Source organism: Stegostoma tigrinum, chromosome 5 (assembly GCF_030684315.1).
Source record: "Stegostoma tigrinum isolate sSteTig4 chromosome 5, sSteTig4.hap1, whole genome shotgun sequence".
NCBI classification, from domain to species: domain Eukaryota; kingdom Metazoa; phylum Chordata; class Chondrichthyes; order Orectolobiformes; family Stegostomatidae; genus Stegostoma; species Stegostoma tigrinum.
Window position 1 is genome coordinate 65686950 of NC_081358.1, and position 27899 is coordinate 65714848.

The window sequence follows — 27899 nt, forward strand, 5'->3', positions numbered from 1 at the left end:
GTAGACCCTGCATCAGAGAGGGGGATGGGGAGAGGGTTCTGAAATAAAAACGAGAGGGGGAGGCGGACCGAAGATGGATAGAGGAGTAGATAGGGGGAGAGGAGAGTATAGGTGGGGAGGTAGGGAGGACATAGGTCAGTCCGGGGAGGACGGACAGGTCAAGGAGGTGTGATGAGGTTAGTAGGTGGGAAATGGAGGTGCGGCTTGAGGTGGGAAGAGGGGATAGGTGAGAGGAAGAACAGGTTAGGGAGGCGGGGACGAGCTGGGCTGGTTTTGGGATGCAGTGGGGGGAGGGGACGATCTGGGCTGGTTTTGGGATGCAGTGGGGGATGGGGAGATTTTGAAGCTTCTGAAGTCCACATTGATACAATTGGGCTGCTGGTTTCCCAAGCGGAATATGAGTTGCTGTTACTGCAACCTTCGGGTGGCATCATTGTGGCACTGCAGGAGGCCCATGATGGACATGTCATCTAAGGAATGGGAGGGGGACTTAAAATGGTTTGTGACTGGGAGGTGCAGCAGTTTATTGCGAACCGAGCGGAACGGTCCCCAAACCTCCGCTTGGCTTCTCCAATGTAGAGGACGCCACAATGGGTACAGTGGATACAGTACACCACATTGGCAGATGAGCAGGTGAACATCTGCTTGATATGGAAAGTCATCTTGGGGCCTGGGATGAGGGTGAGGGAGGAGGTATGGGGGCAAGTGTAGCACTTCCTGCGGTTGTGGGGAATGCGCCGGGTGTGGTGGGGTTGGAGGCGAGTGTGGAGCGGACAAGGAAGTCCCGGAGATAGTGGTCGACCAGGGCAGGCGGGTTTGTGGATTTTGGGAAGGAGATAGAAGCGGGTGTTGGGGAACAATAAGAAACAACCCCGCACTGCCCGCTTCTACCTCCTTCCCAAAATCCACAAACCCGCCTGCCCTGGTCCACCCATTGTCTCCGCCTGCTCCTGCCCCACCAAACTCATCTCCACCTATCTGGACTCCCTTTTCTCCCCCTTGTTCCAGGAACGCCCACCTACATCCAGGACACCACCCACGCTCTCCACCTCCTCCAGAACTTCCGATTCCCTGGTCCCCAACACCTCATTTTTACCATGGACATCCTGTCCCTATACACCTGCATTCCTCATGCAAATGGCCTCAAGGCCCTCCACTACTTCCTGTCAATAGACAATAGGTGCAGGAGTAGGCCATTCGGCCCTTCGAGCAAGCACCACCATTCAACCGCAGGCCCGACCATTCCCCCTCCACCGACACCCTCATCCGCCTAGGCGAACTCGTCCTCACTCTCAACAACTTCTCTTTCAATTCCTCCCACTTCCTACAAAGGGGGTGGCCATGGGTATCCGCATGGGCCCAAGCTATGCTTGCCTCTTTGTAGGTTACGTGGAACTGTCCCTCCTCTGCACCTGAACTGGCCCCAAACCTCTTCCTCCGTTACATTGATGACTATATCAGCGCCGCCTCTTGCTCCCAAGAGGAACTTGAACAGTTCATTCACTTCAAGAACACCTTACACCCAAACCTCAAGTTCACCTGGGCAATCTCCAACACATCCCTCACCTTCCTGGACCTCTCAGTCTCCATCTCAGGCAACCAGCTAGAAACTGATGCCCATTTCAAGCCCACCGACTCCCACAGCTACCAAGAATACACCTCCTCCCACCCACCCTCCTGCAAAAATTCCATCCCCTATTCCCAATTCCTTCACCTCTGCTGCATCTGCTCCCAGGATGAGGCATTCCACTCCTGCACATCCCAGATGTCCGCGGTCTTCAAGGACCGCAACATCCCCCCAACGCAGTGGTCGAGAACGCCCTCAACCATGTCTCCCACATTTCCTGCAACACATCCCTCACACCGACCCCTGCAATAACCGCCCAAAGAGAATCCCGCTAGTCCTCACATAGCACCCCACCAACCTCCGGAAACAATGTATCATTCTCCAACATTTCCGCCATCTACAATCCGACCCCACCACCCAAGACAATTTTCCATCCCCACCCTTGTCTGCCTTCTGGAGAGACCACTCTCTCCACTACTCCCTTGTCCGCTCCACACTCCCCTCCAACCCCACCACACTGGGCACCTTCCCCTACAACCGCAGAAAGTGCTAATCTTGCCCCGACACCTCCTCCCTCACCCCCATCCCAGGCCCCACGATGACTTTCCATATCAAGCAGATGCTCACCTGCTCATCTGCCAATGTGGTATACTGTATCCACTGTACCCATTGTGTCCTCCTCTACATTGGGGAAACCAAACGGAGGCTTGGGGACCGCTTTGCAGAACACCTCCGCTCGGTTCGCAATAAACTACTGCACCTCCCAGTCGCGAACCATTTTAACTCCCTCTCCCATTCCTTCGACTACATGTCCATCTTGGGCCTCCTGTGGTGCCACAATGATGCCACCCGAAGGTTGCAGGAACAGCAACTCATATTCCGCTTGGGAACCCTGCAGTCCAATGGTATCAATGTGGGCTTCACAAGCTTCAAAATCTCCCCTTCCCCAACTGCATCCCAAAACCTGCCCAGCTCACCCCCGCCTCCCTAACCTGTCTTCCTCTCACCTATCCCCTCCTCCCACCTCAAGCCACACCTCCATTTCCCACCTACTAACCTCATCCCGCCTCCTTGACCTGTCTGTTCTCCCCGGACTGACCTATCCCCTTCCCACCTACACTCACCTCTACTGACTCCATCCCCACCTCTTTAACTTGTCTGTCTCCTCTCCACCTATCTTTTCCTCTATAAATCTTCGATCCACCTCCCCCTCTCTCTCTATTTATTTCAGAACCCTCTCCCCCTCTCCCTTTTCTGATGAAAGGTCTAGGCCCGAAACATCAGCTTTTGTGTTCCTAAGATGCTGCTTGGCCTGGTGTGTTCATTCAGCTCTGCACTTTGTTATCAGGGGTTGATTGGAGCAGTTTGTTTTCAGGCAAAGAAACCTCTGGAAAGTGGGAGGCCTTTAAAAGTGTGATAGTTGGAGTTCAAGATCTTTATGTTCCTATGAGTGTGAAGGGCAAGGTTGGCAGCCCTCACAACTCTTCAGCCAGGGTAGGGAACCCTGAATGACAAGAGATATTGAGGCTTTGACCAGAAAGAAGGAGGCTTGGCTCAGGACCAGGGAGCTGGGGTCAAGGGAATCCCTGGTATATAGGGGATACAGAAGTTTGAAAAAAAAAATCAAGAAGGTGAAAAGTGGGCATGAGATAGCTTTGATTGAGATGATTTGGGTGAGTATGTCAGAGAAAAAGAAATAACTGTAGAGAGAATAGGACCCCTCAAGGACCAAAGTGGACATATATGTATGGAACTAAAAGAGATAGGTGAGATCCTCAATGAATACTTCTCCTATGTGGAGAAAGACATGAAGTCTTGGGAACTTGGGGAATTTAGTGGCAATATCTTGGGGCAGTCCATGTCACAGTATAGGTGGTGTTGGAAGTATTAGAATGTATGAAGGTGGATAAGTCTCATTGTCCTGACCAGATACATCCAAGAATCCTACAAGAGGCTAGGAAGAAACTGCGGGCCCTAGCTAATATATTTGCATCATCATTAACTGCATGTGAAGTCCTAGAAGACTGGAGGCTAGTGAATGTTCTGCCCATATTCAAGAAGGGCTGCAAGAAAAGCCTGGGAATTACAAACGAGTAAGCTTAACATTTATGGTAGGTAAGTTACTTGAGAAGATTCTGAGGGATAAGATCTACACATATTTAGAAAGACAGGGTTTGTTTAGGAGTAGTCAGCATGGTTTTGTGAATAGATCATACTTTACAAATTTGTTGGTGTTCTTTGATGAAATGACCAGAAAAGTTGATGAAAGCAGGACAGTTGACATGGTCTATATGGATTTCGGTAATGCCTTTGCTAAGGTTCCACACAGTAGGCTGCTCTGGAAGGTTAGATCTTATGGAACCCAGTGAGAGCTGGAAAATTGGACACACATTTGGCTTAATAATAGAAAGCAGAGAGTAATAGTAATAATAGTAATAGTAATACTTGTCTGACTGGAGGCCTATGACTAGTGCTGTGCCTCAGGGTTTGGTGCTGGGTCCATTCCTGTTTGTTATCTGTATCAATGATTTGGATGAGAATGTACAAGGCATGATTAGTAAGTTTGCAGATGAAATTAAAATAGGCATGAATAGAAGTGTATAAGCTCATGAGAGACATGGATAGGGTGAATGCACTCAGTCTTTTCCTTCAGGTTGGGGAATCGAGGCCTGGAGGGCATCAGTTTAAAGCAAGAAGAGAAAGAATACATGGGAACCTGAGTGGCAACTTTTTTGATCAGAGAGTGGTTTGCATATAGAATGAGCTGCCAGCGGAAGTAGTTGAGGCAGGCACATTAGAAACATTTAGAAGGCACTTGAACAAATACATGGATAGGAAAGGTTTAAAAGGATATGAGTAAAGTGTAGGGAAATAGGTTTAGTGTGGATGGACATTTTGGTCAGCACAGACCAGTTTGAGCCAAAGGGCCTTTCTTTGTGCTATAGGGCTCTATGTCTCTAAAGCGTAAAACCTGACTGCAAAAGCTTGTTCAGATATGAGAAGAGAAAAATAAACTGGCGAAGACAAATTTGGGTCCTTACAGTTTAAATAAGGTGAATTCACAATGGACAGCAAAGAGGTGGCAGACCAGTTGAACAAACACATTGGATCTGTCTACTCTAAAGAACACACAAATAATCTTCCAGAAATGCTAAGGGACAGACGGTCAAGCATGAAAGAGAAATTGAAGGAAATCCTTTTAGATGGGATATGGCGTTGGGGGCATTGTTGGGATTAAAACTCAATACGAGGAAAGGCTGAGGGACTTGAGGCTGTTTTCATTAGAGAGAAGAAGGTCAAGAGGTGACTTAATTGAGACATATAAAATAATCAGAGGGTTAGATAGGATGGATAGGGAGACCCTTTTTCCTAGGATGTTGACGGCGAGCACGAGGGGGCATAGCTTTAAATTGAGGGGTGAAAGATATAGGACAGATATCAGAGGTGGTTTCTTTACTCAGAGAGTAGTAAGGGAATGGAACGCTTTGCCTGCAACGGTAGTAGAGTCGCCAACTTTAGGTACATTTAAGTTGTCATTGGATAAGCATATGGACATACATGGAATAGTGTAGGTTAGATGGGCTTCAGATCGGTATGACAGGTCGGCACAATATCGAGGACCGAAGAGCCTGTACTGTGCTGTAACATTCTATGTTCTATGTTCAATGTTAATAATCAGACCCTATGGCCTAGTGGTCTGTACCCCAGAGTACTTAAGGAAGTGGCCCTAGAATTAGTGGACTCATTGGTGATCATTTTCCAGCATTCTACAGACTCTAGAAGAGTCCCAATGGGCTGGAGGGTAGCTCATGTGACCCCACCTTTTAAAAAGAGAGGGAGAGGGAAAACAGGAAATTAGGCCAATTAGCCTGACACTAGCGGTGGGAAAATGCTGGAGTCAATTATTAAGGATGTAGTAATTGAGCATTTGGAAAGCAGTGACTGTACTGGTACAACTTAGCGTGGATTCACTGGAAGGAAATCATGCTTGACAAATCTTCCGGAATTTTTTGAGGATGTGACCAGTAAAGTAGACAAGGCAGAATCAGTGGATGTTGTGCATCTGGACGTTCAAAAGACTTTTGACAACGTCCCACGTAAGACATTAGGAGTCAAAATTAAATCTCATGGTATCAAAGGTAATGTAGAGAACTGGTTGACAGACAGAAAGCAGAAAGTTGGAAGGGACAGGCCCTTTTCAGAGTAGCAGACAGTGATGAGTGGGGTACCACAGTGTTCCATGCTGTGACCCCAGTTGTTCACAATATACATTAGCAAAATGAACAAAGGAATTGGATGTAATATCTCCAAACTTGCAGATGACACTAAGCTATGGCAGTGTGTGCTGTGAGAAGGATGCTAAGAGGCTGCTGGGTGACTTGGACAGTCCGGCTGAGTGGGCAAATATTTGGCAAATGCAATATAATGTAGATAAATGTGAGGTTATCCACTTTGGTGACAAACACAGGAAGGCAGATTATTATCTGAACAGTGGCAGGTTAGGAAAATGTGAGGTATAATGAGACCTGGGTGTCATAGTGGAATAGACATTGAAGGTTGGTATGCAGGTGCCGCAGGCAGTGAGGAAAGCTAATGGCATGCTGGCCTTCATGGTAAGAGTATTTGAGTATAGGAGTAGAGCTGTCTTGCTACAGTTATCCAGTGCTTTGGTGAGGCCACACCTGGTGTATTGTGTGCTGTTTAAGTCTTCTAGACTGAAGAAGGACATTGTTGCTCTTGAGAGAGTCCAGTGAACGTTCACCAGACTGATTCCTGGGATGGCAGGACTGACTTATGAAGGAAGACTGGATCAACTGGGCTTGTACTCACTGGAATTTAGAAGAATGAGGGGGGATCTCAGAAAAACACATAAAATCCTGATGAAACTGGACAGGCTAGATGTTGGAATGATGTTCCCAATGTTGGAGAAGTCCAGTACGAGGAATCACAATCTAAGAATAAGGGTGAACCATTCAGGACTGGGATGAGGAAGAATTCCTTCACTCAGAGAGTTGTGAACCGGTGGAATTCTCGACCACAGGAAGCTGCTGAGGCCAGTTCATTAGATATATTCAAGACAGGACTGCATGTGGCCAATTGTATGAAATTGTATGATTAGCCGTGATCATATAAATGGTAGTGCAGGCTTGAAGGGCTGAATGGCCTACTCCTGCATCTATTTTAAATCTTTCTGTGTTTTGAAAATGGATGTTTTTACTAGACTTCCAGAGGACATTCAGTTAAGCAGTATCACAGCTAAAAAAGTTGTAGAAGATTTATTCATTTTTTTTCACCCACAGAGATACAGTCAGATAAAGGGTCAACTTTACGTCAAAATTTTTCAAGGAAGTTATGGATAGCTTTGGATTAAAATAATTCAAATCCACTGCATATTACCCAGTCACAGGGAATATTGGAGTGGTGGCATCAAACTTTAAAGACCATGTTGAGGGGTTACAGTCAAGACTATCCAGAGAATTAGGACAAAGGATTCCTTTAGTTTATTTTGCAATTAGGGATACACCTAATGATATAATTAAATTAGGTCTATTTGAATTTGTTTTTGGATATGAGATGAGAGGACCACTGAAATTAATTATGGAGAAATTGGTGAGTCAGAGTTCAGGCACAGCAATATTTGGACTATATGTCAAATTTTAAGGAAAGATCACATTGAGCCAATGAATTGGCTTGACAGCATTTAAAAGTAGCAGACAGGAAATCAAAAATTCACAATTTTGCTAGTGGAGATAAAGTTAGTGTTACTTTCACTGATAGGTGAACCTTTAAAAACAATGTTTAGTGGGCCTTATCAAATTGAAAGGAAAATGTGTGAGGTGAGTTATTTGATAAGTTTGCCAGAGAGAAGGAAATCTCATAAAGTGTGTCATGTGAATGTGCTCAAAAGGCATTTTATTAGGGATGAAAAGCAAAAGGGGAATGTGTTACAGGTTGCAACACAACATGAAGTACCAAGTTCAGATGATTCTAAATTGGACATTCCTCAAAGTAAATTGGACAATGAGGAAGTTCTCAGCAATTTGAATTAATTATTGAGTTATCTTCTTGAGAAAAATTGAAATGGCCTGAATGAGCTATTGCAATCATATGGGGAGACATATGGGAATAGCTGGGAAGTACTAATCTAATTACACTTGATATAGATATAGGAAATGCTATTCCAATTAAGCAATGCCCTTAAAGACTTAATGCCTCTATCACTGGCATAGGTTCATAAAGAGATTGAATGCATCTCAAAGACAATATAATCGAAGTGAGTTACAGTGACTGGAACTCACCCATAATAATGGTACAAAACCAGGTGGTACCCAATGATTATGTGTGGGCTATTGCTAAGGCAATGCAATTACCAAGTGGATTCGTATCCTACTCCATGTTTGGATGATTGTATTGAGAAGGGGGTAAAGGAACTTATTTTTCTAAGTTGGACTCACTTGGAGGATACTGGCAGGTACTTTTATCCAAAAGAACAAAGGCAGGGAGAAGCAATGGCCTAGTGGTATTATCGCTGGACTGTTAATCCAGTGACCTAGATAATTTTCTGGAGAGCCAAGTTCGAATCCCTCCAGGCAAATAGTGGAATTTGAATTCGATAAAAATATCTGCAATTAAGAATCTAATGATGACCATGAGCCCATTGTTGATTGTCGGAAGGACCCATCTGGTTCACTAATGTCCCTCAGGGAAGGAAGCTGCCATCCTTACCTGGTCTGACCTACATGTGACTCTAGATCCCCAGCAATGTGTTTGACTCTTAGCTGCCTTCTGTGCAATAAGGATGGGCAATGAATGCTACTGGTCAGTGATGCCCTCATCCTATGAATGAATAAAGGAAAAATGAATCAGCTTTTGCGAAACTGAATAGATGGTCTGAAGTCATGCTGTTTACTGTGAAAAATGTGCCAGCCCATTTCAAAGACTAACCAATAAAGTCATTTCTGGATTACCCAGTTGTGTGGAGTACACCAATGACCTGATGACTTTTAGTTACACATGGAAGGAACATTTGCAGTATCTATAGCAATTGTTCAATCAAATTTGAGCGGGGACTTGGTGATCAACCTGGCTAAGTGTGAGTTCGCAAATGCCCAAGTCAGATTTCTGGGCTATGTCATTGGACATGGACAGATAGCCCCATCAGATGTTAAAACCAAGGTTCAAAGATCAATCAAAGAACCCCTGCAGTATGGCAACAGGCCCTTTGGACCAACAAGTCCACACTAACCTTCAGAGTGTCCCAACCAGACTGAAATTGGATCTCTACAACCCACCTATAACACATCCCTGAACACTATGAACAATTTAACATGGCCAATCCACCCAGCCTGCACATCTTTGGACTGTGGGAGAAAACCGGAGCAAACCCACACAGAAACAGGAAGAATGTGCAAACTCCACACAGGCAGTCACCCAAGGGTGTAACTGAATGTGGATCTCTGACGTTGTGAGGCAGCAGTGCTAACAACAGAACCACCATGCTGCTTACTGGGGAGTTTACCATACCATTGGTGAAGAGCACAATAGTACGATTCCTGAGGCTGAGTTGTTTTATTGGAAGTTCATTTTGAATTTTAGCAGTTGTTGTATTGACAGAATAACTGAAGAAGTACAGAATGTTTCAGTGTACGGCAGACTGTCAGATAGCATTTGACAGCCTGAAAGCTGTGTTAACCACTGCCCCAATGTTAGCCGCACCTAATTACCCAAAGCCATTCAAGGTGTCTATTGATGCAACTTATGTGGGTGTCAGTGCTGTAATCTTCCAAGAAGATAACAAGAACATAGAAAGATCTATTGGGTATTTTTCCAGAAAATTGAATAAATATCAACAGAAGTATTCCACAATTGGGAAGGAGACCTGGAGCTTGGTGTTGGTGTCACAACATTTCAAGATTTATATTGCCAGTAATGTAGCTGAGACAACTGTATATACTGATCGTAACCCGTCAACATTTTTGGAGAAATTTAAGGACAAAAATGCCAGACTGTTTAGATGGAACTTATTGTCGCAGCTGCTCAATTTGAAAATTATACATGTCGCAGGATGAATGAACGTAATTGCTGACATAATGGCGTGACGTTGAAGAAAGACGGAGGCGGTTGGTGGCAGGAAAAGAAACAGACTTAAATAGACAGTAGTAGTGAATGTTTGCACGCTTCAAATCAATGTAATATATATGTATTGTAGTCTACAAATAGTGTAAGACGAAGGTTTTTTAAAAAAATTAAGCCTTCTTTATAATTTTCTTTAAGGGGGAAGGTATGATTATGCTGTGGTTTTAAGAGTATGATTTGTCCTGGTTTGTTTCAGAGACAGAGATTGGGGAACAGGTGCTGAGCAGTGTATGAGAAGATGAACAACTTGTGAAGCTTTGGATAACAAAGTGTAGAGCTGGATGAACACAGCAGGCCAAGCAGCATCAGAGGAGCAGGAAATCTGACGTTTCAGGTCTGGACCAATCTTCAGAAATGGGGGAGGAGAAGGGGATTATGAAATAAATAGAGAGACAGGGGGAGGCAGATGGAAGATGGATAAAGGAGCAGATAGGTGGATAAAAGACAGGCAGGTCAAAGATGCGGGGATGGAGCTAGTAAAGTTGACAGTAGAAGGGGAGTTAGGGTGGGGATAGGTTAGTCCAGGGAAGACAGACAAGTCAAGAGGGTAGGATGAGGCTGGTAGGTAGGAGGTGGGGGTGGGGCTTGAAGTGGGAGGAGTGGATAGGTGGAAGGAAGGCTGGACAGGTTAGGGAGGCGGAGACGAGCAGGGCTGCTTTTGGGATGTTGGTCAGAGGGGAGATTTTGAAGCTTGTGAAGTCAACATTGATACCATTGGGCTGCCGGGTTCCCAAGTGAAATATGAGGTGCTGTTCCTGTAACCTTCAGTGGCATCATTGTGGCATTGGAGGAGGCCTAGGATGGACATGTCATCCAAAGAGTGGGAGGGGGAGTTGAATTGATTTGTGACTGGAAGGTGCAGTTGTTTGTCGTGAACTGAGTATAGGTGTTCCACAAAGTGGTCTCCAAGCCTTGGATATTTTTTAGAAGCTGGAACATTAGTAGCAGCCTGAATGGCTGTGATCAAGCTCCCACTTGTAGAATCAGGGATTTTTAGTTTACAGCAGCAGTTGCTATTGGAGTCTTTAAGAAGTGGAAGCTGATCTTCCCTTTCTCAATTACAGTGAGAAGCTGGGGATTCTCCTCCTGGGCTGCTGGATTGCATATGGGACAAACCTGTTTTCCTTTTGCCTTTTGTTAAGGGTGTGTTTATGGGATGTTACTATATTGGCACACCTAATTGGTAACTGTTACTGTGTGTACTATTGTTAGGTTTTCTAATTGAGTTAAGTCATTTCTTCGGTTGTGTTTTAACTATAGTGTTTGACGAAACTGCATTTTGCTTAACGTAGAGTAGTTTGACCAATCAAATTCCATCTGGAACACAGCACCTGATATTTACTGTTAAAATAAGTAAAATAAGTAAAAACTAGGGTGTAGGCTACATTCTTATTATATTTTGAGGGGTTTGATTTGGTCCATAACTGCTGTATATCAACCAATTCCATAGGTTTCCCACCTGGCAAGTGAAGTTGAAGGTCTATTCTGTTATCCTGAATTGAATAAATACATTTCCTGGTGTTACACATCTTGTTAAGCTATAACAAACACTTGAATTGAGGTTAAATCCATTTCCTTCTTCATTATAAAGATCATAATCATACACCAGTTAATTTTGCATTTCTGCAATGAAGAAAGTGTCTCATTTCCTGCACCTGTACTTATAACCAAGACGTGGTATAATTTTGAGATACTAGGAACAGCCGATGCTGGAGAATCTGAGATAACAAGGTGTAGAGCTGGATGAACACAGCAGGCCAAGTAGCATCGGAGGAGCATTCACACTTTTCCTGCTCCTCTGATGCTGCTTGACCTGCTGTGTTCATCCAGCTCTACGCCGTGTCATCTCAGGTTCTCCAGCATCTGCAGTTCCTACTATCTACTGTTTTCTAGATATGGATGAAACAAGATCATAATGTGTATCACAACCACAGACTAGGTAGATCCTCCAAAAAGAACATGAACCAAGAATTTGTACAAGCTTAACTACAGTGGATATTTTTCCTGCTCCAACTAAGGCAATTATGTAAGCATTTAACTCCCACTAATGTACTTTGTCTTGTCACTGCAAGTATTTATCTTTGATCCTGGGAAGGCCTGCTGTTAGCCACTTAACTTTTAATTCTGGCAAACCTTTCCCAAAGAAAGAAATTCAGGGCACCCAAAGGCTATGCAGAAGGTGAGTGAGATCCCTATTGCATCTATATATCCAAACTTTTGGTTGTTATGGAGATTCAGTGGTAGTATATCACCCTTCTACACGGAAAGGCCGGGTTCATTTATCAGCCAATTACTGAATAGCAGTTCTTTCATCCTGTTCTTAATGGGAGGTAGTGATGTAGGTAGTTAAAGCATTTGAACAATAATCCTGAAACTCAAGATAGCGTCACTAGCCCTCTTGTGGTGCAGTGGTAAAGTCCCTGCCCCTGGACCAGGAACCAATCTCTGAACAGATTGATTAGAAAAATATGTCAAAAAAAATCCACCCTCTTAGGGTTCCTTTGGCACGGTGGTAGTTTCCCACCACTGAGCCAGAAGGCCCGAGTTTAAATTCCACCTGCTGTAAAGGTGTATATAACATTTCTGATAAGTATGATTAGGAAACTATGTCTACGTTCAACCACTTGTGTGTAACTTGAGCTGCATTGGCACTAAAGCTCTGGAATTCCATTTTTGAAGTTTGTCACATAAGTGACCTTGTTTTCTGCCTGGAAAATGTTCCTTAAAATCCACTATTGACCAAACATTTGATCATCTGCCCTAATAGCTGAGCTGAGCTGAGCTGAGGAAGGATCTACACCCAAAACGTCAGCTTTCCTGCTCCTCTGATGCTGCTTGACCTGTTGTGCTCATCCAGCTCTACACCTTGTTATTCTCAGATTCTGCAGCATCTGCAGTTCCAGCTACCTCTGAAACAGTTTTGTTTTTATGTATTACTGTCTGTGATAATGTTGTGCCCATGATAGAATCCTGCCAGTAATTAAACTGAGAAAGGCACTGTTTATTACATATGAAAATTTCACAGCTAAAATTAGAGATGGATAGAGGTACAGTACAACATTTAAAAGATGTTTGGATAAGTACATGAATAGGAATTTTTTTAAGGGACATGGGCCAAACACAGGCAAGTGTTTGGTTTGGGAACATGGTCGGCATGGACTAGTCTGATTGAATGTTCTGTTTGCAATCTGTATAACTCTATGACTTGAGTTTATAGTAAGACCACCGTTGCACATTTAGCTGATTGTAATGAAAAGTAGATTGCAAGTTTATACACTGTGCATCTCCAAGGCCAATTGTAGCAACATCCTCTTCATATCCAAAGTAGAATATTAGTTATATGCAACTGATAATTTCTTTAAAGCTGAAATTATCAGGCATAATATTTAGTTACTGCCAACGTTCTTTCTACACAAATCCAGCCTAAAATTCAAATTTATCATAAACTGAGTGCACATTTCTGATTCACATAACAGGAAATTAGATTTGATTTCTAAGAGAAAGCATTGTAAATTACAGCCAAAGTGGAATTCATTCCACCATATTAGTTCTTTGGAAAAATAGCAGTGCTTGTTCCACATTTTTTTTTGTCTATAACTCTGTAAATTCATAAATCTCAAGTACCTGTATAAATTTTTAAATTTATACCTTTTTAAGTTTATTTACAGAATCAACTCCCATCTCTTCTTCAGTTAAAGTGTTTGAGATCCCAAATCGGCACGGCACAGTGGCTCAGTGGTTAGCACTGCAGCCTCACTGCACTAAGGACCCGTGTTCGATTCCAGCCTCAGGCACTGTCCATGCGGAGTTAGCACATTCTCCCCGTGTCTGCATGGGTTTCCCCTGGGTGCTCTGGTTTCCTCCCACAGTCCAAAGATGTGCAGGCTAGGTGGATTGGCTATGCTAAATTGCCCGTAGTGCTCAGGGGTGTGTGGGTTATAGGGGGATGGGTTTGGGTGGGATGCTCTATAGGGCAGTGTGGACTTGTTGGGCCGAAGGGCCTGTTTCCACACTATAGGGAATCTAATCTAATCCAACTCCTCTGAGTGGGAGATAGTGAGGTCCTGACCTCTCTAATGCTGAATTTCTGACCCTTCTGAGGGTGCAATCCCAACTCTTCTGTGGATGAGATCCTGAGCCCTCTGTCGGCAAGATCCTGACCACATTGAGATGAGATCTCAACCATAATCAGTAAGACTTCGTGATTTAGGCCTAGTTGTAGACTGCTCAAACTTATTTTACTCCCAATTCTCAAGTCACTTAGCAGTCTGTGTTTGTTCTGATCTTTAGAAAATACTGACATTTTAAATGACAATCCATTGCAGAGAAATAACACTGCATTTTTAATGGAAGCTAACAAAGAGAAACAATACAGAATATAGTCCAGATAGAATTAAGGTACAATAATAAATTTGTGTGTAGCAAGAAAATTACTCTGGTGAAGGACCTGCACAATATATGCATAATGTCACCATACAAGAGCAATCATATTTCATACTAATTGTTCAATCTGCCCATTGCAAAAGTGTTTAGATTTTGTCTGAAAATCATCCAAAAAATGTCCAGGTGTTTGGGTACAAAGGGCCAGAGTGATTCCAAATTCAATGACCAATCTTTAACAAAGTGGTTACTGCCAGCTGAGTCAGTAGTAGGGTTATCAGAACCGATTTCAACATCCCTGATTTGAGAAGCTGAATAAAAGGAGCTCAGCCACAGCCTGCCATTACACAACAAAACATGCTGGAAAGTGTGCATATGTGGAAGTCAAGTATTTACTCATCTGGCTCAGCTGGAAAGAATCCCCTACTCAAATAATTGTAAGGATAATGTAGCACCTCCTTTCTATGCACAGAACCTTGTCTATCAATAGCAAATTAAAATACCTTATAGTATATACAATTTTCATTTTGCACATTCTTAATTTTTAAGTTGCAGGTACACCTTTCCAAAATTGAAGGGTTGACAACAAAGGAACAGCAAGCAATGCTGAGGTATTCAGACTGAGCTATTCTTCTGACATTAATGATTTTCTCAGTGGAATCAGCAATCATTGATGCAGGGAATAGCCAAGTTCTCCTAAGCCATTTGGCCAATGATCTTTCCTCTTCGAGTAGTGCAGGTATATGAATTGCTAAGTGATTTCATCATGTTACTTCCTGAAGGTACGACTGCTGTCCTCATAGAGTCATACAGCATAAAAGCAGGCCCTCCAGACCATAATGACTAACAAATACTAAATTACTCTAATCCTATTTACCGGCATTTGGTCCATAGCTTACTATGTCCTGATATTTTAAGTACTCATCTAACTGCTTCAAAGTCTTACAAGAGTACCTGCCTCCACTACCCTCTCAGGCAGTGTGTTCCACATTTTTACCACCCACTGGATGAAAAGGTTATTCCTCTGATCCACTCTAAACTACTTACTCCTCAACTTAAACTTATGTGCTCTGGTCTTGGGCACATTTTCAATGGGGAAACGATTTTCATGGTTTCTACCATCAGCCTTTGCCACCTATTGGCAAGTCAATTTTGATTCCAATTGGTCAACTCACTTGGATCCCATGGGCTCTTTCCTTGTTAACCAGCTTTTCATGCAGGACTTTGTCAAAGGCCTTAGTGAAGCCCACGTAAACCATATTAACTGCACTACCCTCATCAATATATTTGTCACATTAAAAAAAAACTCAATTAAATTAGTCAGACAGAATCACCCTCCAACAAATTTATCATGAATATCCACGATTGATTCCTGCCTTTCAAAGTGTTGATTAATCCTAACTCTCAGAACTTTTTTCCAAAAATTTCCACTCCACTAACATCAGACTAGTGTCTCTGTAATTATGTGATCCATCCCTGCTGTTCTTCTTAAACAAAGAAACCACATTAGACATCCTTCAATCACCTGGTACTTCACCTGTAGCCAGTGCAGTATTAAATATCCTCACCAGTGCCGCAGGAATCTCCTCCCTTACCTCCCGTGGCAGCCTGGGGTACAACTCATCAGTTCCTTTGGTTTTATGCACCTTAAAGCCCACTAAAACATCTAACACCTTTTCCTTAATATCTTAACATGCTCTAGAACTCACTGTTTCAACTGAAGTCTCCAGCTACAATGCTTTTCTCCCTAATGAATTCCAATGAGAAATAATCATTTAAGATGTCACCCAAGTTCTCTGGTTCCATGCACAGACTGTGTCTTTGGTCTCTAATTGGCATTACTCTTTCTCTTGCTTTTAATATAGTTGTAAAATGCCTTTGAGTTTTCTGTAATCCTATCTAGCAAAGATATTTGTGGCCTTTTTTGCCCTTTTTAATTTCCTTTTAAGCACTTCCCTCCGACAGTCTCTGTACTTCTAAATGGCCTCCTCTGTTTTTAATACACTTTACTTAACATAAGCTTCCTTGTTTTCGGCATGATGGTGACCAGATATCACCTGTATCCAGTATATCTAATTTCCTTTTATGAAGGACAAAATTCTTGCAAATATTGTGGAATTCATAAAAAGTTTATTTACACAGCATCATTTCAAAGTGCTCCCCATTGATTTATTCAGCAATTCAGCACAGGTGTCGGCCTATTGTCTGTTCCTACGGAATCTAGGTAATCTCAAGCGAAGTATTGCAAATATCTCTCACTCTTTGCGTGCCCAATTCAGCTGGTGTTTCCTTTTCAAAGGAAAAGTGTTGACCATGTATAAACAAAACCTTACAGCCTCTGATATAGACGTGCAAGATATTGCTCAGGGAGACTCGACTAGAAAGTTTTGTCATGTGGTGAGTTTTACATTTATGAGAACTGCCTCATTCCAATGTTGTACAAAGGTCATAGAGCAGCAGTAATCACAGTGCTACAGCAACTTGTCCTGAATGAAGTAATGATAGACTTATTCTATAATTTCAATTTATGTGGTAATAACAGGTGCAGCCAAAGCACTGGAGGGCACAAGCTTCCATTTTTAGCTTCTCCTCCATAACTCCTCTGCCTCATTTTAGTTATATATTACGCTTAGAACTACCAAAAGCATAACGGCTTTTTAAGCCATCTGTTAAAAATTCAGGTAGATTGCTTCTCAGATTCAGTGCTATCAATGACTTCCATTTACAGCCTGAATATTAAAGAAGCTGACTCATATGGCACTGAATTTTAGAGAAAACGGCTCTGTATTTACTTGCATGATGGTCTAATTCAGGTATCGTACTCTCTTTTTTTCATGAAGACCAGTAAAAACTGAAAGTGCACAGGCCAATTACATTAATATCAGTCACATGAATAAAAATCCTTCAAGTACAGACTCTTGCATACAGTGCAGTAGTTGTTATGTAATTGTGAACAAGAAGTCACTGTGCCAATGCCATCTATTTCTTCATGGTAAAGGTGACCATGCTTACAAAGTTCCCTTTGTGGGCACCAATGATTAGGCTCTTCTTTTTCTGTTTCATTCAGCAGTGTTTATAAATTAAGCTCAACAAAACTGTAGCCTCTTTTCCTCTTGCCTACAATTATTATCTCTGAGATTCCCTTGTGTGAGACATTCTTGTAAAATAGAACAAAATAAGTCATGAAACATCCCATCAAGCCAACTGATAGTTGTAGTGATTGTAACTGGGTCAGCCAGCTGGACAGCATTAAAAACATGTCCCTTGATTGGTGCAGCTAATCTAGTCCACTACATGGAACTTCAAGGTGCATTGTTTCACAGAATTTTATTGATGTATATTACAATTCTTTGATTATACAATGTCTTCATGTTGTTGGACAAATAACTCATGTTGGACTGATAATTTAGTGACCCGAACAAATATGGGCACTTTTTTAAAAAACAGCATATAGGAAAAGATCCATTAGTTCATCCAGCTAGTTCTACTCAATTGTCATTGGCTTCACAATATACCTACAAACACCTCATACCATGCAGAAGCCAAAAAATGCCCAGGCACACCAGTGGGTGGAAAAATTTTCTCTCTGACCACTGCTGGCTGGGTTGGTTAGACATCTAGTTTGTAACACAGAGTAATGTCAACAATGTGGGTTCAATTTTTGCACTGGCTGAGCTTACTGTGAATATCTCACCACACTCTTCAGACTCTATTAACTATTGTATTTAAAATTAGAGTCAAACATGACTGTGTCATCACAGTAAACATTTTCTCAATTATCTGCTTCAACCACTGAACATCACCCCCAGAAAATTGCCCGGTCTCATGGAAATCGTCAGGGAAATTTTCAGCAAAATTTTCAGGTAAACATTCATTCTAGACATCTTCAACCCAAAGCAAAAAATGTTCCAAACTCAGCCCTTTAACCTTGCCCCAGGTCAAACTACCATCAATTATCTCCCTCTAATGAGAGAGCAGCCTGATGGGATCATAAGACTATAACGAGTTTATTTGATTCAAACCAGTCCAGGAGGTCACATTGGCCCTGATTTGTCGACTAGGAAAGCAATCATTTGTAGAATTGGTTTACTTTAACATAGAACATTACAGTACAGTACAGGCCTTTCGGCCCTCGATGTTGTGCTGACCTGCCATACCAATCTGAAGCCCATCTAACCTACACTATTCCATGTACGTCCATATGCTTGTCCAATGACGACTTAAATGTACTTAAAGATGGCGAATCTACTACCGTTGCAGGCAAAGTGTTCCATTCCCTTACTACTCTCTGAGTAAAGAAACTACCTCTGACATCTGTCCTATATCTTTCACCCCTCAATTTAAAGCTATGCCCCCTCGTGCTCGCCGTCACCATCCAAGAAGAAAGGCTCTCCCTATCCACCCTATCTAACCTTCTGATTAATTAAATATCTCAATTAAGTCACCTCTCAACCTTCTTCTCTCTAATGAAAACATCCTCAAGTCCCTCAGCCTTTCCTCGTAAGACCTTCCCTCCATGTCAGGCGACATCCTAGTGAATCTCCTCTGCACCCTTTCCAAAGCTTCCACATCCTTCTTATAATGCGGTGACCAGAACTGTACGCAATACTCCAAGTGCAGCCGCACGAGAGCTGCAGCATAACCTCTTGGTTCTGGAACTCGATCCCTCTATTAATAAAAGCTAAAACACTGTATGCCTTCTTAACAATCCTGTCAACCTGGGTGGCAACTTTCAATGAACTGTGTACATGGACACTGAGATCTCTATGCTCATCTACACGACCAAGAATCTTACCATTAGCCCTGTACTTTGCCTTCTGGTTACTCCTACCAAAGTGCATCACCTCACACTTGTCTGCATTAAACTCCATTTGCCACCTCTCAGCCCAGCTCTGCAGCTTATCTATGTCTCTCTGCAACCTACAGCATCCTTTGTCACTACCCACAACTCCACCGACCTTAGCGTCGTCTGCAAATTTACTAACCCATCCTTCTATGCCCTCATCCAGGTCATTTATAAAAATGACAAACAGCAGTGGACCCAACACCGACCCTTGCGGTACACCACTAGTAACTGGTCTCCAGGATGAACATTTCCCATCAACTACCACCCTCTGTCTTTTTTCAGCAAACCAATTTCTGATCCAAACTGCTATTTCTCCCACGATCCCATTCCTCCACATTTTGTACAATAGCCTACTGTGGAGAATCTTATCAAAATGCCCTTGCTGAAATCCATATACACCACATCAACCGGTTTACCCTCATCTACCTGTTTGGTCACCTTCTCAAAGAACTCAATAAGGTTTGTGAGGCACGACCCACCCTTCACAAAACCGTGCTGACTATCCCTAATCAAATTATTCTTTTCTAGATGATTATAAATCCTATCTCTTATAACCTTTTCCATCACTTTACCAACAACTGAAGTAAGGCTCACTGGTCTGTAATTACCAGGGTTGTCTCTATTCCCCTTCTTGAACAGGGGAACCCCATTTGCTATCCTCCAGTCATCTGGCACTATTCCTGAGACAATGACGAGTTAAAGATCAATGCCAAAGGCTCAGCAATCTCCTCCTTGGCTTCCCAGAGGATCTGAGGATAAATCCCATCCGGCCCAGTAGGATTTCTAATACCTCTTCCTTGTGAACCTCAATTCACCTAGTCTAGTACCCTGTATCTCAGTATTCTCCTCGACAACATTGTCATTTTCTAGAGTGAACACTGTCGAAAAATATTCATTTAGTGCTTCCCCTATCTCCTCTGACTCCACACACAACTTCCCACTACTACCCTTGATTGGCCCTAATCTTACTCTCGTCATTCTTTTATTCCTTAAATACCTATAGAAAGCCTTAGGGTTTACCCTGGTCCTATTTTCCAACAACTTCTCACGTCTCCTCATATGTCACTGTCCGTTTTATCTTTTTAGAAACATCTGTTGAGAGGGCTGATGAACTAGGATTTGAAGAGTGGAGTTCCAAAAGTGTTCTGGAGCCTTAGGTTTTTGCAAGATATATCAAAAATGTAGCTGAGGACAGTGAAGGCATGGGAGCTAAATTTGAAAATAATACAAAGATAGGCATGTTGTGAAAATGGATACAGAAAGGTTGAATGTGTGGGCATAAATCTCGCAGAAAGAGTATAAAAACTGTGAATAAAAATTGTAAGAATTGTGCATGCTGTAAATCAGAAGAAAAATATCAGAGTTAACGTTCGTGTCCAGTGACTCTTCCTCAGAAATGAAGAACGGTCAACCGGACCTGAAATATTAATTCTAATTTTTTTTCTCTACAGATTCTCCCAGACCTGCTTAGCTGTCCGGCAACTTCTGTTTTTGTGAAAAATATGAAGTTGTTCAATGAGAAGAATGAAAAGAATCCTATTTAAATGGTAAACAACTGCAGAATGTGAGATGTGAGCGATCAAGGTATTCTGGTATACTTTTACAGACCAGACCAGACCGCCTCAAAGTATTTTACGAAGGTAGCCTAGACCCTAACCTTTTCGTATTTTAAAGGCAACTGTAAAGTGTTTCCTCTGGATGCAATGTGGCTGGTCGAACTATTGATAGTAAGCAAAAGACAACTTATTTAAACACAGGGGTTAAAATACAGCCAAATAATTTAGGAAAGAGGAATTTAGAATAACAACTCTATTGGAAAACTTAACAGAATAATACATGCAGTAACTATTTCTAATTAACTGTTCCAATACAGTAACATCCCATAAACATTTCCTTTAGCAAAAAAGGAAAACTTAGGCACAAATTTAGACATGCAGTTTTCCCAAATAGGAGAAAAACAATATCATGAGGAAATACTGAGAGAGTAGCAGCCAGGAGACAATCAATTAAGCTTCCAAATCTGCAGAGACCCCAATTGCTTCTAATGCTACTGAGAAATCATGATCTGTGAGAGCTGGCCATGCTCACTCAGGCTGCATTAAAAAAAACCTAGGCCTCCCAAGCTGTTCACTGAGTGATCCTCAGTAGCCAGCTCATAATCTCTGCCTTATAACCTCTCTTTAAAAAACAAAACAGGATAAAATAAGCTCTTAAAGTGACAACATTGTCACACATTTTCCTTAAAAGAACATTAACTATCAATATACAAATATTCATTTGTATAGGTTCTTAGTCTCACACTATTCATTACAGTGACTTTAAGCATGCAAATATTCACTACTATAGTCTATTTCAGGCCATTTATTCCTGCCACCAAATGCTTCCATCTTTCTTCATCAAAGTCACGACAACGCATCAGCAATTATGTTCTCTCATCCTGCCACAGTTATAATTTTCAAACTGAATGGCTGCAATAACAAGCTCCATCTAAACAGTCTGGAATCTTTGTCCTTAAATTGCTCCAAAAACATTATGGCTTGTGATCAGTATATATAATTGTCTCTGACACATTACTGGTAATATAAATATTGAAAAGTTGTAATGTCAACACCAAGCTCAATGGTTCTTTCTCAATCATGGAATACTTCTGTTGATGAGTATTCAATTTTCTGGAAAAATACTGAATAGGTCTTTTTATCTACTTGTAGTCTTCTTTTAAGTGTACAGCACTGACACCCATATCATTTGCATTAATAGCTACCTTGAAGGGATTTATGTTAAGTACATGTAACTATTAGTTGGGCAGCAGTTAACACAGCTTTTTGACTGTTAAATGTGTTCTGACAGCCACCATCCACTAAAATGTTCTGTACTTCTTTAGTAAGTCTGTCAGTGAGCAACTGTACTGCTAAAATTGTGTACAAACTTAGGAACATAGAAGATAGGAGCAGGAGGAGGCCATTCAGCCCACTGAGTCTGCTCCACTATTCATCTCGATCATAGCTGATCGTCCAACTTAATAGCCTAATCCTGCTTTCTCCTCATAACCACCGATCCTATTTGCCCAAGTGCTATATCTAGCCACCTCTTGATTACATTCAATGTTTTGGCATCAACTACTTCTTGTGGTAATGAATTCCACAGGCTCACCACTCTTCCAAATAAATCAACTCAAGCCAAGGAATTGTAGCACAGTCCTCTTCAATGATGGTATTGGAATCTTCCCAGTAACCTTTGTTTTCACATCCCATGGAGCCAGGAATGTGGTCCAGGAATGTGATTTGGGTATTTGTGAACCTACACTTAGCCAGGTTCACCACCAAACTTTCCTCCTGAAGCCGATCAAACAATTCTAATAGATGCCACGAAAGTTCCTTCTGTGTGTGTCCGAAAATTGTCAGGTCGTTGATGTACATCAAACAATTGGGTAATCCAGAAATGACATTATTGGTTAGTTTTTAAAATGTGGCTTGTTCATTTTTCAGGCCAAATGGCATAACTTTAAATTGATAAAGTCCATTTGGTGTCACAAAAGCTGAAACTGTCTTTGGCCTTTCAAATAAAGATACCTGCTGGTATCCACTGACTAAGTCTAACTTAGAAATATAAGTTGCTTTCCCACCTTCTCAATATGGTCTTCCAAACATGGAGTAGGATATGAATCCAACTTTGTAATTGCATTGACTTAGCAATAGCCCACACATAATCATTGGGTACCATCTGGTTTTGTATCATTACTACGGGTGAGGTCCAGTCACTGCAACTCACTTTGATTATGTTGTCTTTGAACATGCATTCAAGTTCCTTTAGAACCTGTGTGAACAATTGAAGGGGCTAAGTCTATAAGGATGTTGCTTAATTGGAACAGCATTTCCTTTTTGCTTTTATTTCCTACATCTCTATCATGTGTAACTAGATTAGTACTTCCCAGCTTATTCCCACATATCTCCCCATATGATTGTAATAACACTTTCAGGTCATTTTGATTTTCCTCAGAATTTATTCAAAATTTTGAGAACTTCCCCATTGATCAATTTAATTCGAGGAATGTCCAATTCACAATCTTCTGAACTTGGTTCTGCATGTTATATTGTGACCAGTAATATATTCTCCTTTTACTTTCCTTCCCAATTAAAATACCCTTCGAACATATTCACATGATATATTCCATGAGATTTCTATCTGGGGATCTTATCAAATAGTTCAGCTCACTCAATTTCCTTTTAATTTGATAAGGTTCACTAACCCTTGCTTTTAAAGGCTCACCTATCAGTGGAAGTAACACTAACACTTTATTCCAGGAGCAAAGTTGTGAAATTTTGACTTCTTGTCTGCTAGGTATTTCATCACATGCTGTGCTACTTTTAAACGCTGTCTAGCCAATTCACTGGCTCGATTTAATCTTTCCTTAAAATTTGACACGTAGTGCAGTGTCTGAATTTAGACTTGCCAATTTCTCCTTAATTAATTTCAGTGATCCTCTCACCACAAGCCCAAAAGCTAATTCGAATGGACTGAATTCAGTAGATTAATTTGGGGCATCCCTAACTGCAAATAGTAACAATGAAATTTCTTTATCTTAATCCTTTCGATAATCTTGCCAATACGCCCTCAACATAGTCTTTACGTTTTGATGCTATTGTTCTAATGCTCCCTTTGATTCCGGATGGTACGCAGAGGGTTTGAATTGTTTTATTCTGAAACTATTTGTAAATCCCTTGAATAATTTTGATGTAAAATTTAACCCTTGATCTTATTTCTGTGGGTAATCTGCATCTAGTGAAAATTTCAAGTAACTCTACTACAATCCTTTTAGTTGTGATATTGTGTAATGGAACGGCCTCTGATAATCTAGTGGACACAACAAGTATAGTCAACAAATACTTATAAAAGTTTCCTCAAATGTGGGAATGTGTATTAAAGATGCTGATTTTATCATTGCCTGAGGTTTTCCAATTTCCTGAAATGTGTGAGACGTTTGGCAGAATGCAACCACATCCTTATGCAGTAGTGCCCAAGCCAATAAAGTCATTTTTGTATTTTGATTTGAGTTTGTCTTACTCCCAAATGACCTCCTACTGATAATTCATGTGCTGATTGCAACACCTCCTTTCTATAACCCGCTGTTAATACAAATTGATGAACTTCTGCCCATTTTTCACCTGTCTGAACATTTGATGGTCCCCATGTCCTTCTGAAGGCATCATGTTTAAGATAGAAACATTGTGGGATACATTCAGTTCTTCATCTGTCTGCTTTTTGATACAACTGCTTCAGTTTTTCATCTTTCTGTTGTAAGTCAGTTAATTTCTCTGAACTAAAACTATCCACTTCATTTCAGAAATAGCTGCACTTGATTTTCTATAGTAATGAATATTCTAGCTTCATTTCTTATTCAAATCATGTGCCTTGCAGTTTGTGATTTATGATTTAAAACATGAAAAACTAAATATTGGATTTTAACTACTTTCATTGACAACTTTTCAGGTAAAAAGTCCAAGCATGCGCCTCGAATATCAACATTTATAAACCCTTAGGATGAAGAAAACAATATCTGTAATCACATAGTCGAAGCAAATGGAGATCTAGGCCGCAAATTTGAAGTGACCCCAGCTGCATTGGTTTGATTGGGTTGGATCAAACAAAGCATTTGCTTTCAAATCTGACAACTGGCACTTGAAGATGAAATGCACTCATTCTGTGCTATTTTTAGCTGCTCAGCTTCTTGATGATTGCATCACCGCTAGCTGCATACTGCAGTCAGTACAAAAACAGCACAAAGAACAAGTGACACTAACCATATTTCTGAGATGCCAATGTGGTGGGGGAAGTGGTGAAGTTTTGATTCTTCGTGTGCAATATTGAAACAGTACAAATCAAAGCCATTTCATAAAGTTAAAGTTTAGTTAAACTCAGTGTAGTTAAATTCAGTTTGGTTAAACATAATGTCTAAAGAAAAATCTTCCCTCAGCTTACAGGTGCAGAATTTTGTGGCTAATTACGACCATAGAATATTGTAAAGATATTCTAAATAAACTTCAAAGTCTTGTTGTATTTTCACCTGTGCAGCAGACTTGCTTGTGCTCTTCCCAGAGTAAACTGGTTACAGAAGCAATAGGAGAACACAGCTGTTAATGACTTTCACTGCTTAGTCTCAATTAACTAAGCAAAGTACTGTTAAATGTCTAAAGCAATTTCAGTATCTTCTGTGTGGAAAATGACCAATGTACAATGTTGAAAAATTTTGATTCATTCTACGAAGTGATTTGTCTCCATTAGATTGCTCTGTACCTACAGTGTGAAGAACAAACATTTATTTTGACATGGAATGGAGAATCTGTCAAGCATAATTCGGTTTTCGTAAATAAGAACAGCAATTTTTCTGATCAAGGTGACAAAGATGGAAAATTTCCAGTACTACATTGGCGGCTTTTTAAAAGCAAGTCATTTTCACTGTTCTTTCAACAAGCATGATAGTTGAGAATATATTTTATTGATCACTTCAGAACCTCCAATATGTTATTTACTGAAGTTGAGTAATATACTACCATACTAAAGCAGAAAACCCATCATGGTATTTTCTTGAAGTGGATCCTATCCTTTGACTTTAACTGGAGTGTGCTGGAAACACCATTTTGAAATATAAAGTTGACAGACTAGCTGGGTGAGTGAGAGCAGCTTTGAGGAAATCTCAGGTACATTTCAATACTTAAGAATACTTAATTGCATGGATGCAGGTAAGGGAAATGATGGGCTATTCGGACAGAATATGAATGTGGACTCAAATGCAAGTTAAACACCGCCATGAACTAATTGGATAAAATTATTTATTTTCACGCTGTAATTACAATTTATGCCCCACAATTACAGTAGAAATAAGTGTTTTACAATTTTTTTTGGTAAATGGATCATTTCTTACCTTGTAGTGCCTCTAAGCGATGGCTCTGAATAATGATGCACAACTGCAGCACAAGCTGTGGAGCACTTTCCAAAAATGTCGCCAACAGATGTAACATACTTACATCTGCATATTCATACACCATCTTCCAATAAAATCGCCAGCGGTCAATCTCCCCACTATGACGGCTTCGGATACCAAGATATACAGTGCGCAAATACCTTGAGAGAAAGACGGAAAGTTAAAAAAAACCCTTTATGGCAAAAATTAAACAAAAATTTAAAATTTATCTACACATATGTATGTGTGGGAAGTATGGGATAGTTGCACATCAGCACCCTGTGAAATTTAATAGGGCACAAATGATTAACGGTGTATCAGGCAAAAAAACATAAAAATAGAAAGTTTTCAAATTTCGTTGTTGTTATTTCAAACATTTCGTAGTGCATATGAATTGTTGATTAAAATCCAGTGATAGACAATGCTGTGTACATCATTGACCAAACTTTAAAACACATGCGAAAAAAAACCAACACGGGAACATAGGAAATGTAAGAGAATGGAGCAGGAGTAGACTCGTAAGTCTGTTGTACCATTCTAGATCATGGCTGATAATGTTTATTGATACCATTTTCTCACACTATCCTCGTATATTTTAATGTCATTAGCATTAAGGAAACTATTGATCTCTGCCTTGAACTTGTTCAATGACTGAGCTCCCACAGCTTTCCAGGGTAAAAGAATTCTAAAGATACACTTCTCTCTGAGTGAAGATATATGTCTTCCTCACAGCCCTAAAAGTTATGTTGCTAATTCAGAGATTCTGACCTGTTTCTTGAATGCCCTGATAACAACACAAGCCCCTCCTCCCAATCCTTACACCTTCCCAGCTAGGGGAATCTTCTTTTTGTACAACTACTTATCTAGCCCCTTAAGAATTGCTTAAATTTCAATGGATGATGTCACATTTTTCTGAACTCCATAGATTTCAGAAACAAAATCTCCATTCACAGGACAATCCCACCATCTCAGAAGTCAAGATTAGAATCTCCCTCTATGGAAATCACATACTTCTGTGGGTAAGGGGACAACTGTTCACAATACTTCAGGGTGGTCTCACCAAGGTTCCATATAATTGAAGCACAACTATTGATGCTTGTACTGAAACTCTCTTATAATAAAGGCCAACATATTTTATGAACTGCTTTGTTTCACCTTCATGTGAGTTCTCAATGGTTTATGTATAAGGACACCCAGATCCCTTTAAAACTCAATTCTTTCTAGTTTCTCTCCATTTAGGAAATACTCTACATCTCCATTCTTCTTTTCAAAGTCAAAAACCTCATCCTTATCTATATCACATTTCTCGAAAACTGTATCATATTTCACCTGCCACGTTTTTGCCCACATGGCAGCCTGTATAAACCATTTCAAATCCTCTTTGCATCATCCCCTCAATAAAAATTCCTACCTTGTTTTGTGTAATCCACAAACTTGGAAAAATTATATTGGATAATGAATAGTTGGGATGCATATACTGATCTTTGTGGCACACCTTTTGCCACAATCTGATAATGACCCATTTATTCAATTTTTAATATTCTTTTTTGTTAATCAATCCACATTCCAATAGTTACTCTTTATCCACATGTTCTAATTTTGTTTACTAACCTCCTATGTGAGACCTCATTGAAAGTTTTCTAAAAATCCAAATACACTCCATCACTGTTTTTTCCTAATATACTTTGTTAAATAATGTTGTCAAAAATCTTACAAGTTTGCCAAACATGATTTCAGTTTCATAACTTCATGCCTGAATCAGTTTATTATTTTGGAAGAGTTCATTCTTTTCATTAATTTTCTGTTTGTCAAGAGATAAGGTCTGAAGTTCTATGTTTTCTCTCTTCCTCCTCTAAATGTAATTGTGAGTTACATTTACAACATTCCATTCTACTTGAATACTGCAGAATCAAAATAATTTGGAAGATATTCAACTAGAAATCAACAACTTTTATATTCACCTCCTTTAATATTCTGGGATGTGGATCACCATGTCTTGGACATTTGTCAAC

At 40.9% G+C, this 27899-nt stretch overlaps 1 protein-coding gene across 1 annotated transcript in view; it reads right to left on the reverse strand.

Annotated features, from left to right (window-relative positions):
- xkr4 (XK related 4) overlaps window positions 1-27899 on the reverse strand; it is a 358022-nt gene that overhangs the window by 95792 nt on the left and 234331 nt on the right. Inside the window, exon 2 of the mRNA XM_048528449.2 lies at window positions 25849-26048. Coding sequence (XP_048384406.1) covers window positions 25849-26048 — 200 coding nt within the window. The remainder of the gene's footprint in view (window positions 1-25848; window positions 26049-27899) is intronic.